The sequence below is a fragment of the Nilaparvata lugens genome, unplaced genomic scaffold (assembly GCF_014356525.2).
Source record: "Nilaparvata lugens isolate BPH unplaced genomic scaffold, ASM1435652v1 scaffold5121, whole genome shotgun sequence".
Lineage (NCBI taxonomy): Eukaryota > Metazoa > Arthropoda > Insecta > Hemiptera > Delphacidae > Nilaparvata > Nilaparvata lugens.
Window position 1 is genome coordinate 7,047 of NW_024091028.1, and position 15,210 is coordinate 22,256.

The following is a 15,210-nucleotide window of genomic DNA, read 5'->3' on the forward strand; positions in this document are numbered from 1 at the left end:
ACCAAAGTTTTCAATTCGTAGTTCCTAATTGGCTGTTTTCACATTCACCGATTTCTCGCCGACACGACACCCAGGATATCCTCAGATATGTTCATATTATTCATTTCTTGCCAATACATGGGGATATAGAACATGCCAACCAAATCCGCGTCTCGAAAGCCTCCCACCAGAACGGCATTACATGCTCTGAATGGTGGGTTCAGTTTAACAGACGCCTGGCAACAAGAATGGCATGCAAGGCAATTCGATCTTACACCATGTATCACCGAAAAGCCACCAGGTTTTGATTTGCCACGCAAACTATGGTCGGCTCTTAACAGGATCCGAACTGAGCATGGAAGATGTGCCTATGCGTTGCACAAGTGGGGAAAGGCTCCCACACCTTTTTGTGAGTGTGGCGCTGTGCAAACCATAAGACACATTGTAGAAGAGTGCACAAGAACAGCTTATGAGGGCAGGCTGGATGACTTCCTGGTAGCTACACAAGATGCAGTGGCATATCTAAATCGACTAGATATATGATTATAACTTTAAAAATTTCATTTTTTAATTTGTGGTCCACCTTTTTTCAAACTTGTGACTAAGATGACTTCATTGTTTATATGTGTGGCTTATGTTAGATAACATAAAGATTTGTGTCGTAGGGCCATACGCTAAATAAATATTCATTTCAAAAACCTAAAGACTCACATGTAGCGCTAGTGTTGTATTTGGAATTAAATCGGCCATTGAGGGGAAATCTGGAAGATTATACATACCAAAAAAATCCTTTGTAATCTATAATATTACAAAGAAATATATATAATACTGTATCTCGCAATAAAATACCTCAATGGGGTCTTCAATTCCAAGTTGACAGACAGACAGACAAAAGTCTCTTTATTTCAAAAAATTCATTTAACAAAAAAAAAAACATACTGTGCTCATTCATTGTAATACAAAAATCGTGTTACAACATCATCCTAGAACCTAAATTACCGTATATAAATAAAAATAAATTTTTAAGTGTCTAAAATGAAATGAAAGTGTTGATTTAAATTTTTTAATTCAAGTATGTCAATCTTAATGTGGCTTAGGTTTCAAGGAAAACGATGAGAACATTTATATTTAGGGTAATGAGTACAATTAATAATATGGAAATGGTCTGCATGGACTAGAGAGCATGCGCAGACCAGAGGTAGTTAGAGCTAGCACTGGGAAGGCATAGGCATTGTGGGTCCATACCTCTTCAAGGTCTTTAATTCATTTATTTCAATCCATTTATAATATTTAAAATACATATTTATAATTTTGATAAACTAGGAATCAGCTGTTGGTGAGAACTAGCCAATTGGAGAAAATTCTGGGTGTCATGAGTTTGTAAACGGCCATTAGTAATTCGACAAAGTTTTTCTTAATTTGCCTATTTTAAACGTCCTACTGCATTAATTCAACCAGTCACACTGGTTTTGACTAGTAAATTTGATAATAAAAACAACGTTGACCAACAATGATTCCGTAAATTTCAATAATCATTCTTGTAAAATAGATGAAACATTCAGAATCACGAATATTACAATAATTACTTAAACTTATGTCCAGTTTCACGAAAATATAATCAATTTGGATCGTCGTATAATGATGTTAACTAACCCAACGAATTCAATATAAGGACCGGTTTCCGAGCTCCGAATCTAGCTGAGTTCTAAACTTTAAACAGAAGCCAGAAACTGGCTTTCCGAAACGGGGCGTAGTCCCAACTCCCATGATAACCTTTATTTTTTTAAAAGCCAATTTTCTGACTCCAGATGTTTAAAGTCTAGAACTTAGCTAAATCACGAGCTCGGAAACCGGCCCTAAATGTTATGTCATTAATTTTACAAGGGCCAAATTCAATTTCATTTACGTGCAACTGACCTTATGATTGATCATTCCAAGGAAACCAATCATTCAGCATGAATAATATTGTAATACTCATGCTCACAGTCAGTTACATGAGAATACAATCAATTATATCGCAGTTAAATCATGTTATGTAAGATAGTTGAACTCAACTGAATTCTCGTATAGCTCTGACCACTATGATTCCAAAAAAAATACATGATTATTGAAGTTGACAGAATCAAACAGTCAGCGTGATATTAATATTGCAATTATACATACTTGGTTGAATGAAAATCCAATCAAAGTTGACTGCCGTGAAACTAGAATCCTACATATCAGAATCAGTGTATGTATCCGGTATAGTAGAAACATTATTTCCATTAGTTCTAATTGGAGGATTCACATTCAGCCCGGCCGAGCGAGTTTAATATTTCAATAGTAATTTATATAGTCATTAACATTTCAATAGCCCCATTACAATTAATGAGTATAATATCTTCTCTGTACTGTGAGAATAATATTACACTGATACTGATATTTTGGATCCACTAGGGAAGTCCAAAATCCGCCTAATAAATAATATGTTCATTTAATTTCAATCCAGCTCAAGGGCCAAGCCAAACGAAGTGTTTTTTCAGACGAGTCGGCAGGTCAGGAAGATCTCCGATTGGCTGATTGGGTTGGCGTTCGGGAATCAGCCAATCAGAGAGCTTCCTGCCCTGCCAACTCGTCTGAAAAGACACTTCGTTCGGCTTGGCCCTAACTGTTCAATGAACGTTTATGCACTGTGTTCAAATTCAATTGGATTTTCGACGATCATATGATTCCAAAAATGTACATAATTATCTATGTAAACGAAATAAAACGTTCAGAATTATGAATATATCAATTATTTGTACCTAAACTACAGCTGACAGTTTATACAGGTGTGCCAAAAGTGGCGTCACCGTGACCATCCACCAAACTGACCGCTTCCGTTTCCGGATGAAACAGCTGACTCGACTCTTTCTGCAGCTGCTCACGCCATCTTGGAATTCCGCCATCTTGGTTCTTCCGGTTGGGAACCATGCGCTGGGCGACTATTGAGGTGCCACCTTGTCGCAGTATGATCTCCTCGATGTTGTCGTTTATGTTGGCAGCATTGTCAGATGGCGAGGAAACCGGTTTGAACCGGTTTAGTGAGGGCGCTTTGGTGGGGGGATCTGGAGTGAGGGGTTTGTCTTCATCGTCCCCCGTCTCGTTGTTATCGTTGGACTCTTCTTCCGTTCCGTCGCTCCATACCCCTGATGGGGTCAGTGACCTAACACAAGAGAAAATTTATTTATTCATACGTGGGCAATTTATTAATGATCAGTGAAGAAATGTATCAGAAAACAAGAATTATCATGGCACAAAGAATTATAAATTATTAGAAACTTGAAACAATATTAATCAATCATGTATGAAGAAAGTACATCAAATTTAACGAATTATCAAGACCAGAATAATTTTGAAATTTGAAACAAGAATAATCATGAATATAGTAAGTACAATAAATTATTTAATAAGACAAGGATCAATCTTCAAATTTTACAGAATCACTGTCAAGATCTGAATGTCACAAATTGATTGAAAATCTTTTATCCATGATTATTCTCAAGAATCATTTTGTAAATTCATTATGTTCATGAATAGAAGATTTAAAATAAATGGTAAGATGGCATTTCGTCTTGGCAGTTACTACCGACCTTCTGACTGCTGAAGAAGTAGTCGAAGAAGTAGATGTAGATTTTTTTAATACAGTGTAATCTATTCTAAAAAGACTAATGAGCAATTTTTAATAATATAATAAAGAGTTAAATTAATGAGACAGGTAGTTCTCATTAGGACTACTACTTCAAGCAACTAACCTGAAATTGACAAATATTGAAAATAAATATATAACTAAATTATTATGTATTATAGATACAAAGAAGTAGAAGTAGAAGAAAAAGAAAACGTTTTTAATACCAGGTATTATACATTTATTAAGAATGTAATTATTAATGTGTTGGCCAATACCAGAATAATATATGAATCATGTTTGTATAATTAATGAATGGCCAATAAAATAAAGACCTGATAAAACAAGAATCACATACTTGACGATTCCATCGTCCATCCACTATCTGTTGCGGGAGCACGGAACTGGAAATGCCATATACATTTGACTTCCAGTCATTCCCAATTCCGCGTTCCCATAGCAGCTAGTAGCCGCTAGTAATGTCCCTGTGTGTAGGCTTCTAAAGCGGACCAATCATTATCCATTTATCGTCTAACTATGTTGAGACAACATATATATTCCAACTATCTTTCACCACTCAAACCTCCTCTTGGCTGTATACGAGTTAGTCCAACATTCCCACTTACGTTCCAACTCGACTTTGACTAGGTAGCTGACATTGGGAAGTTGGACGAGTCGGGTCTTCAGTTTACCCATCCAACTCGGACGGCAACATTCGACCAAACATCAACAAATCCACTCACAATCCGACTTAGGGCCGTTTGCACAGTCAAAGCTTAAACTAGATTTAATCAGCTGGTGGCTTAAACTCAAAATGAAACATATTATAACAAACTAGACTTGATACGGATTTAATCCAGTTTAAAATGAAATTTAGTTTAAACTGTCACTGTGCAAACGGCCCTTAGAATCCAAAATTGAATATTGGACCTGAAGTTGGACAAGATATCGGATAGTGAATGGCACTTGCCCAACTCGTCTGGCAACATTCGATCAAACATAAACAAACCACACATTCGAATCCAACATATGGAACATTGAACCTCAAGTTGAACAATAAATCAGATGGTGAATTTATTAAGCCACATATTTATCAGCTAACCTGAATATCTTCTGCAAGGTGGTGACCCCAAAGTGTTTGGGACTGACGACGCTAGATGGCGTGGCGGTTGTAGGCGCGGGGGAGGGGGGATCAGCTGTGGTGATGTGCACACTCCTCTCTGCAGAGGGGGCTTCCGGGGGGTCATCCTGCTCCAGGGGGGTCCTCTCTGTCACTTCATCCGTGGTCACATCTTTGTGCTGCTGCTGTGTTGCTATAGGACTGGTCGGATAACTGCATTCTGATTCGCCCCTGTAATCAATAACAGTAAACATAATTAGTCACAATACATAGACCGATTCATCTATAATATAACTAGTAGTTCTGCGAACAGTAGACCTCGCTCATGAATACAACTTTCAAATTAATGTGAAGGGCCATTATGAAAGTACAGTATATTGTGAAGATTTAGCAATGTCATCTATTATTTTTATCATTGAAAATGCTAGTGACGATGTTTCCAGGGACATCGGACTTATAAATCTCTTTCGAGGAAGTACCTTCTCATTGTCCCCATATTTACAATATTAACCTATATTACAACTTTTTTAATAATTAATTATTATAAGATATTGGTCAAATGACGGAAAAATGGAATATGCAGTAGGCAATTTATAATATGAATCGTCTCACAGACGATAGTGAGACAGTATATGATTCTAAATAGATAGGTTTGTTGGTGTCAATGACAGGAGGTTGCTAATGATGGTTTTAATTTTGATGAAAAATGGTTCTAATGTTATGGCTTGTTATGATATGCAGAATGTTAAATGCTCACAACTCGGTTTCAGATCTCATACAAAAAAGAAAAACAAAAGTTAATAGTTTTCGAGAAACTATTCGTCTATGGAACAGGGAAATTTCGTGTTGAAAAGGGAAAAAATTGTGCAGTCAAGTGAGACGTTTTCTACAATATTAATAAATACAGCACATTTTAGAGCGGCACAAGTTCTATTATAAAAAATGAGAGCAAATTTTTTACTTATATTTATTTTGGGAAAGATTTACTCTTAATATATTTTAAATAAAATGATCTTCATTTTGAAAAGAAATAAAAATTGCTGTATCTTGCAAAATAAAGGCGCTAGATACAAATAAGTAACTTTCAGGAAGGAGGTTGGTCTGCTGTTTTTCAAATTACAAAAAAAACCGGAGGTCTTATCAAAAATCGTTAAACATACGTTTCTGCGCCTTGTTTCAATGAACTTGTATACCAAATTTTATCCAAATCGGACAATAACTGCGACCATAACAGCGGTACAAGCAAACAAACAGACAAAAGCCGATCGAGTCGAAACTAAGACCTCAGCTTCGCTTCGGTCAATAAAGGAAATAACTGGCTTAGACAGGTACGGGATAGGAGAATTATGTTTGACGCATCATCACGTCTGAACTACTTGACTGATTAACTATAATTTTTGCAGATACATTTCTAATTAATCGAGGATGGTTATAGGCCTATTTTCAATTATTCTTTATTACGCCAAGTTTTAAAATGGACCCTTGCAAAGTACAGGTTTCCTGCTAGTAAAAATGAATAAATATAGAATTCATTTCAAATTTTATGAGATTAATATAGTTATGAACAGCTTCAAACAAAATAAAACTGTTTTATTACAACATAATATCATAGAGAAACAATAGCGTAAGTAGATATCCCATGGTATAGGGCATTTATGTCGCAACTTTTACTGTTATCTCAAGCCGATTACTGTCGATTTTTACTGTTTTGACCGGGTAAGAGTGTATGAACAGCACAATATGAGAGACTACCAGCGTCATAAAGCTTCACGGGAAAGAACTACGTGAATTATCGGCTTGACATAACAGTAAAAGTTGCGACATAAACGCCCTATACCATGGGATATCTACTTACGCTATTGTTTCTCTATGATAATTTATATGACACATAGAAGAAGGCGAGAGCTCAAACTAATAATTCTAGGTGTTTCTAACTTGATATCACTTTTTATTAAATATTTTTAAAATACGATTCATTGGGGTGAGGCACTTTAACTACTTGGTTATTGCAAATTCACTCCAATATGATTTTACGATTTTATTTGACTTAAGGGAGTAGAAATCTTCGTAAATATTGATATTCCACAAATAATGATAAATGCATGTTTTAATAAAACAAAATAAATCTTATAGCACCCTTTATTCTTTAAAAAACATTAAAATAGTTGAACAACTAGTTTCGGTTTACACCATCTTTAGGTTCTAAAGATGAACCTGAAGATGGTGTGAACCGAAACTAGTTGTTCAACTAGTTTAATGTTTTTAAAGAATAAAGGGTGCTATAAGATTTATTTTGTTTTATTAATTCAAAAGCAGCCCATGTCAATAAGTGTTTTATGTATGTTTTTATATATTTCGTCTGCTGGGAAGATATGTAGCTATATCGTCTGATGTACATATCGCCCATTTCTATATACAAGTGACATTAAATCAAATCATCACATGAAATCAACTTTTTATTGATAATTGTTGTTTCATAATCAATTTCATTCATTTTTTTTACTATGAGGATGTTCACAATTTTCTGGATCAAGTGTTAATCTTATAACATACGCTTAATAGTACAAACATTGTGGACAATATACTAGTATGTACAGCTTCAACAAAGTACCATAACTCTAATGCGGCACATCACTCCAAGTATTTGTCAATATAAAGTATTTTATTTTCATTTTTGAATAAAATAAAACTCTTCAAAAATCATAAACTGACTAATTTAACTTTGAACCACAAAAACCGTATCAGAAGACTGACAATGAAAATCACATTAACATTACATGAACACATAAAATCTGGTGTGGCGCACTCACACAACTTTCCTTGCCGTTATGAAAATTGATCACCTGACGCTAGTGTTCCCGCGCATCTCAAGTCTACTATTCAAAGATCTAAGCCAGCTGGTAACAGGACAATAACGCTGGAGACACACGAGGTCTGCTATCTCTTCATAGTGAATGATTTAATAGAATCAACAGTTGCCAACAGTTTGCTATTGAATAATCACATTTTCTCGAATTTCGAGCTTATTCTCAATTTTAGTTGAAAATGTTACTGAACATTAATAGTAGAGATTTTTATGCTCAATCTTTTCCACTTGAAATCTTTGTTTAAATTGTATCTGAAGCCTAATGATTGAGAATCAAAAATCAAACTTTGCATAGATGGGGCGGAGTTCCTGAAATTTTAACAGATATATGACTTGTAGATAGAACTTATAATGACTATTTTAGGTACAAATTTGATAGAACTTTAGGAGTTGATAGAACTTATTAATGACTATTTTAAATACAAATTTGATCTAAATCGTTGGAGCCGTTTACGAGAAAATCACGAAAAACCCTGTTTTTGACAACATTTTCGCCATTTTGGCCGCCATCTTGAATTGGATTTGATCGAAATTGTTCGTGTCGGATCCTTATATTGTAAGGACCTCAGGTTCCAAATTTCAAGTCATTTCGTTAATTGGGAGATGAGATATCGTGTACACAAACGCATATACACTCATACACACACACATACAGACCAATACCCAAAATTCACTTTTTTGGACTCAGGGGACCTTGAAACGTATAGAAATTAAGAAATTAGGGTGCCTTAATTTTTTTCGGAAAGCAATACTTTCCTTACCTATGGTGATAGGGCAAGGAAAGTAAAATTACATTGATTTTTCATGGAAAGTGATATTATTTGTTCAAATAAATAGTTAAGACTAACTTTTTTCATACCTAATTAATGAGTCCGGTGTCCTAGGCGCAGTGGGCGTAGGTGTGGCAGGCCTATCTTTGCTATTACTTTTCGAATAGCCGTTCCTTGTTCTATAGAAGTCCACACCGTCGCTTGCATCGTCAAAGAAACCGTACCTGCAAAATTAATAATTCATAAATCATTATCCTCCTCAGATCGTGTGCAGTACAGTGTACATTTGGACATTTCACTCTATCCAGTCCTAACCTCTCTCTCAAAATACAACTTTTCAAGAACTCCACAGCTGAACTGTGGCCACTGCTACCTGTAAAGTTGTTATACGATAGCAGACAATGTACACTACAGTGTACAAGTCGTCGATTAGCAATACCATTGCTAATCAAACACTGCCATTATAACGTGGACCTCACTATATACATTTGAAGGACCCCTGAGTCCAAAAACATTATTATTAAGGCTGTGCAAAAGCTAAAAATAAACTTTCTACTGGTGATATTTTTCAAAGTTTTTCCATTTTTTTATCATCAAGCTATCAAAATGAAAAAGTTTTCGCAAGAAGACATTTTTTACGATCATTACTTTTTGAGATATGAGCGGCTAAAATTTTAATTTTTGGGACAGAACATTTCAAATTCGGTCGGTGAGAGATAAATCCATGAGATTTAGAGGATAGATATTGGTATTGTTGATCTAGTAAAACAAAAATTTTCTTTAAATATCAATTTTGGAGAAAGTATTCAATTTACCAATAACTTGAACTCAGTAAGAAACAGACTAATTTAGCTTTAAACCCAAAAACAGTATCAGAAGAACTGTTAGTAGTTTGGTTCAGTTTAACTTTTGTCACATAAAGCTGTATAGTCGATCAGATCTCGCACAGCATGTGACACGTCAGAATTTTATAAACTTACATTCAATAGAAACAATGTTTTGAGAGCCTACTCTCCAGCCAACACCCGCTCAACAGAATACCTCAAAACAGTCAGCAAGTGGGTAAGGACAAGCCTCAATGAGCATTTTTTTATCTTCCCTAGCAAACTTTTCGTGACTGTTATCCTTCAGGGCTTTGGGTGAATAGTTTAAAATGTCAATGAGAATCACAGAAAACCAATGAAATTAACATTGGAATAACACAAAAATGACGTTGAGTTCACATGGTAAGTGATATTATTTGTTCAAATAAATAATTAATAATAACGTTTTTGAAATTTGAATACCTAATTAATGAGTCCGGTGTCCTAGGCGCCGTGGGCGTGGGTGTAGCAGGCCTATCTTTGCTATTACTTTTCGAGTAACCGTTCCTTGTTCTATAGAAGTCCACACCGTCGCTTGCATCGTCAAAGAAACCGTACCTGCAAAATTAGTAATTGATAAATCATTATCCTCCTCAGATCGTGTGCAGTATAGTGTACATTTGGACATTTCACTCTATCCAGTCCTAACCTCTCTCTCAAAATACAACTTTTCAAGAACTCCACAGCTGAACTGTGGCCACTGCTACCTGTAAAGTTGTTATACGATAGCAGACAATGTACACTACAGTGTACAAGTCGTCGATTAGCAATACCATTGCTAATCAAACACTGCCATTATAACGTGGACTCACTATATACATTTGAAGGACCCCTGAGTCCAAAAACATTATTATTAAGGCTGTGCAAAAGCTAAAAATAAACTTTCTACTGGTGATATTTTTCAAAGTTTTTCCATTTTTTTATCATCAAGCTATCAAAATGAAAAAGTTTTCGCAAGAAGACATTTTTTACGATCATTACTTTTTGAGATATGAGCGGCTAAAATTTTAATTTTTGGGACAGAACATTTCAAATTCGGTGAGAGATAAATCCATGAGATTTAGAGGATAGATCATGGTATTGTTGATCTAGTAAAACAAAAATTTTCTTTAAATATCAATTTTTGAGAAAGTTATTCAATTTACCAAAAACAACAAAAAATAACTTTTTCCTACAGTTACCTTGAAAAGTGACCATTCCTGCACTGATTACAGAACGCAAAGAATCACTTTTCCGCACTAGTGCGCAAAGTGATTACTTTGCGTACTCCAGATTTGCAACATGGCAACACAAAATAGTTAGTGGGTTATATGGATGAATGGTACACGAAAGCCAAAATTAAGTTGGTTAGAATGACTGTGTTTTGATGAGAATCATTTCAATGGCTACATTTATGATAAAATCTCATTCTAGAAATCCAAAATAAGAATAATGTTCATGTAAATCATAATTTAATAATTACTTCTCATCATTTAATAATAAATAATGTTTCTATTCTATTGATAATTATTATTGCAACTGCAAGCAATGAGAAATGTACTCTAGCAAATACACATTATGAATTTGAATTTTGTGGTTAATAATTACCGTTCATTGATATCCATGTGAATAAAAAACTAAAATCAAAATTCTCTGGTGTCCATGTTATTTTTATTAATATTTTTAGGCTACTTTGAGCATTTTTTCGTAATTTGAGACCGTAAATCTAAAATAATTTCTGGAAATTGTTTTTAGATAGGTAGTTGGAAAGATGGAACGAACGTAGTTACGATTTTTTCCGCTAGGTCGCGCGCCTTTCGGTTCTTCATACCTCCATCATTCAAATCAGCCGTTGGCGCGTATTTTGAATGCAAATTTGTTGTTTTTTATTTGATTTTCGTAATAATTTGTGTAAAAAATGGATGTGGATAGTGTTGAATGTGATTGTGGAAGTGAGACACAATAGTAGGCAGCAGCGGTAGCTCATAAAATTGACTCATGATTGAAGAAAAAAATTAACATACAAGAAAGAAGAATATTTGAATTCCACTTTTACTCTCCGAAAAAGCTAAGTTAGAAAACCCTGTAAATACTTCTAGATCTAAAGCGAAATGAGTAAAACTATATCATTTCATACCTATGTAGAAAGGAATTATTTTTCAACATCAATCATATTATTTTGTTATTATAACCTTCATTATAGTACTAATTTATGATTTTTTGTAGATGGGATAAAAATAATTGACTCCTGGATAACTCTTAAATATCACGTCTATTGTCATTTCTATTAACTTCTGAACATTTATGTGTGTAATGATTGCAATACTTCATAATAAGCAATTCAAGTGCCACAATATAACGCTCAAAAAAATTTGATGAATTATGAGACATTTTCACCTTCAATTACCTATTTTTTACATTCAATGGTAACTGTAAACGTTTCTTTCAGTGCAGCAAACTGTCACTTTGCGCACTAGTTGCACAAATAACTATTAGTTGAGTTATTTTTGGTAATTTGAATAACTTACTAAAAATTGATATTTAAAAAATTTTTTTTTACTGGATCATCAATACCATGAAGAATTTATCCTTCAAATCTCATGGATTTATCTCTTACCGAATTTGAAATGTTCTGTCCAAAAATTAAAACTTTAGGCGCTCATATCTCAAAAAGTAATGATCGTAAAAAAAATGTTTTCTTGTGAAAACTTTTTCATTTTGATAGCTTGATGATATACAAATCGAAAAACTTTGAAAAATATCAACAGTAGAAAGTTTATTTTTAGCCTTTGCACAGCCTTAACCGAAAAAGTGGGAATCCACTCCACCATATAACCACTATCAGCTCAGGAAGCGAATGTACAGTATAGTGCACAAATCGTCGATTAGCAATACCATTGCTAATCAAACACTGCCATTATAACGTGGACTCACTATATACATTTGAAGGACCCCTGAGTCCAAAAACATTATTATTAAGGCTGTGCAAAAGCTAAAAATAAACTTTCTACTGGTGATATTTTTCAAAGTTTTTCCATTTTTTTATCATCAAGCTATCAAAATGAAAAAGTTTTCGCAAGAAGACATTTTTTACGATCATTACTTTTGAGATATGAGCGGCTAAAATTTTAATTTTTGGGACAGAACATTTCAAATTCGGTGAGAGATAAATCCATGAGATTTAGAGGATAGATCATGGTATTGTTGATCTAGTAAAACAAAATTTTCTTTAAATATCAATTTTGAGAAAGTTATTCAATTTACCAAAAACAACAAAAAATAACTTTTTCTACAGTTACCTTGAAAAGTGACCATTCCTGCACTGATTACAGAACGCAAAGAATCACTTTTCCGCACTAGTGCGCAAAGTGATTACTTTGCGTACTCCAGATTTGCAACATGGCAACACAAAATAGTTAGTGGGTTATATGGATGAATGGTACACGAAAGCCAAAATTAAGTTGGTTAGAATGACTGTGTTTTGATGAGAATCATTTCAATGGCTACATTTATGATAAAATCTCATTCTAGAAATCCAAATAAGAATAATGTTCATGTAAATCATAATTTAATAATTACTTCTCATCATTTAATAATAAATAATGTTTCTATTCTATTGATAATTATTATTGCAACTGCAAGCAATGAGAAATGTACTCTAGCAAATACACATTATGAAATTTGAATTTTGTGGTTAAATAATTACCGTTCATTGATATCCATGTGAATAAAAAAACTAAAATCAAAATTCTCTGGTGTCCATGTTATTTTTATTAATATTTTTAGGCTACTTTGAGCATTTTTTCGTAATTTGAGACCGTAAATCTAAAATAATTTCTGGAAATTGTTTTTAGATAGGTAGTTGGAAAGATGGAAAGAACGTAGTTACGATTTTTTCCGCTAGGTCGCGCGCCTTTCGGTTCTTCATACCTCCATCATTCAAATCAGCCGTTGGCGCGTATTTTGAATGCAAATTTGTTGTTTCTTATTTGATTTTCGTAATAATTTGTGTAAAAAATGGATGTGGATAGTGTTGAATGTGATTGTGGAAGTGAGACACAATAGTAGGCAGCAGCGGTAGCTCATAAAATTGACTAATAATTGAAGAAAAACAATGAACATACAAGAAAGAGAATATTTGAATTCCACTTTTACTCTCCGAAAAAGCTAAGTTAGAAAACCCTGTAAATACTTCTAGATCTAAAGCGAAATGAGTAAAACTATATCATTTCATACCTATGTAGAAAGGAATTATTTTTCAACATCAATCATATTATTTTGTTATTATAACCTTCATTATAGTACTAATTTATGATTTTTTTAGATGGGATAAAAATAATTGACTCCTGGATAACTCTTAAATATCACGTCTATTGTCATTTCTATTAACTTCTGAACATTTATGTGTGTAATGATTGCAATACTTCATAATAAGCAATTCAAGTGCCACAATATAACGCTCAAAAAATTTGATGATTATGAGACATTTTCACCTTCAATTACCTATTTTTTACATTCAATGGTAACTGTAAACGTTTCTTTCAGTGCAGCAAACTGTCACTTTGCGCACTAGTTGCACAAATAACTATTAGTTGAGTTATTTTGGTAATTTGAATAACTTACTAAAATTGATACGGTATTTAAAAAATTTTTTTTTTTACTGGATCATCAATACCATGAGAATTTATCCTTCAAATCTCATGGATTTATCTCTTACCGAATTTGAAATGTTCTGTCCAAAAATTAAAACTTTAGGCGCTCATATCTCAAAAAGTAATGATCGTAAAAAAAAAAATGTTTTCTTGTGAAAACTTTTTCATTTTGATAGCTTGATGATATACAAATCGAAAAACTTTGAAAAATATCAACAGTAGAAAGTTTATTTTTAGCCTTTGCACAGCCTTAACCGAAAAAGTGGGAATCCACTCCACCATATAACCACTATCAGCTCAGGAAGCGAATGTACAGTATAGTGCACAAATTAACAAAAGTATATACATGAGTAAGTGGAAGAAGCCAGTTCTGGCGAGGTTGGAAATTCAATATGGTACCCTATTCAATAATTCTGCCACACACTCTCAAGATAAGATTAGGCCTACCCTATATTATTAACATCATAACCGTCCCTATTCTTATTTCCAACATTCCAAAATATTATTCTGATGGATATTGTCTAGTTCACAACAATAGCTCTTCTTTATATGTTTCATGATCTCTCATATATGAGTAGATTTTAGTCCGTACAAAATTACTTCTTATTATTATTAGATAGAGCGAACAATACAATAATCGGAAAAGGAAAAAAACAGGCTATTGCCAAAACTTCTTCAATTTCCTGATTTTGTCACAAATCGTCCAAATATTATGTAGGTTATGTTACTTCAATTTCAACACCAAATCTTCAATCTGAAACTATGAATCAGAATAAAATCTCAGGTATCTTATGTATTACCTCGTACAAAATTACGAGGAATATGCGGCGCAGAGAAATGGAGGGAGAACAGCCAATTACAGTGATTAATAGAGTCATAGGTAGAAGCGCAGTTGCCAATTTTTCAGTAGTCTGACTACTTTCAGACAGGAAACTTCGCATGTGTAGCATGAGCACATGAACAGTCACTAGAAGTTGGAGAACGCTGGCCGCTTCAAAACGGCAACATCGCGCCTCTTTATCCCTCCCGCTCAGTTGCGCATGTCCATCCCAGGTATGAAGTAATTTTGTACGGAGTATAGAAACTACCTGAGATTGTTGAAATCGTGATCATCGTCCTCGCTGAGATCACCGTCATTGTGGCCAGATACGGGCCTGCAGTGGACCGCACCCACTTGGTTGCTGAGCAGTGTGACTGCCTCCTGGTGGCTGGCACCCTCAGGGTCGCCCCGTTCACACTCAGCACTGCGTCACCCACGTACAACTGTTACCACCTTCGCTACCACAACCACCTGGCTCCAGTTCGGAGATCAGGATTGGTACGCCGTGCGCACCT

The 15,210-nt window shown here is 34.3% G+C and overlaps 1 protein-coding gene across 1 annotated transcript; it reads right to left on the bottom strand.

Annotated features, from left to right (window-relative positions):
* Positions 1-215: 215 nt before the first annotated feature.
* LOC120355880 lies at positions 216-15,119 on the bottom strand (the record flags this gene model as incomplete). Its single annotated transcript, XM_039444625.1, has 4 exons — positions 216-3,163; positions 4,728-4,976; positions 9,668-9,802; positions 14,964-15,119. Coding segments are annotated over 4 exons (922 nt in total), but the record flags the coding sequence as incomplete, so codon positions are not given.
* Positions 15,120-15,210: the final 91 nt, after the last annotated feature.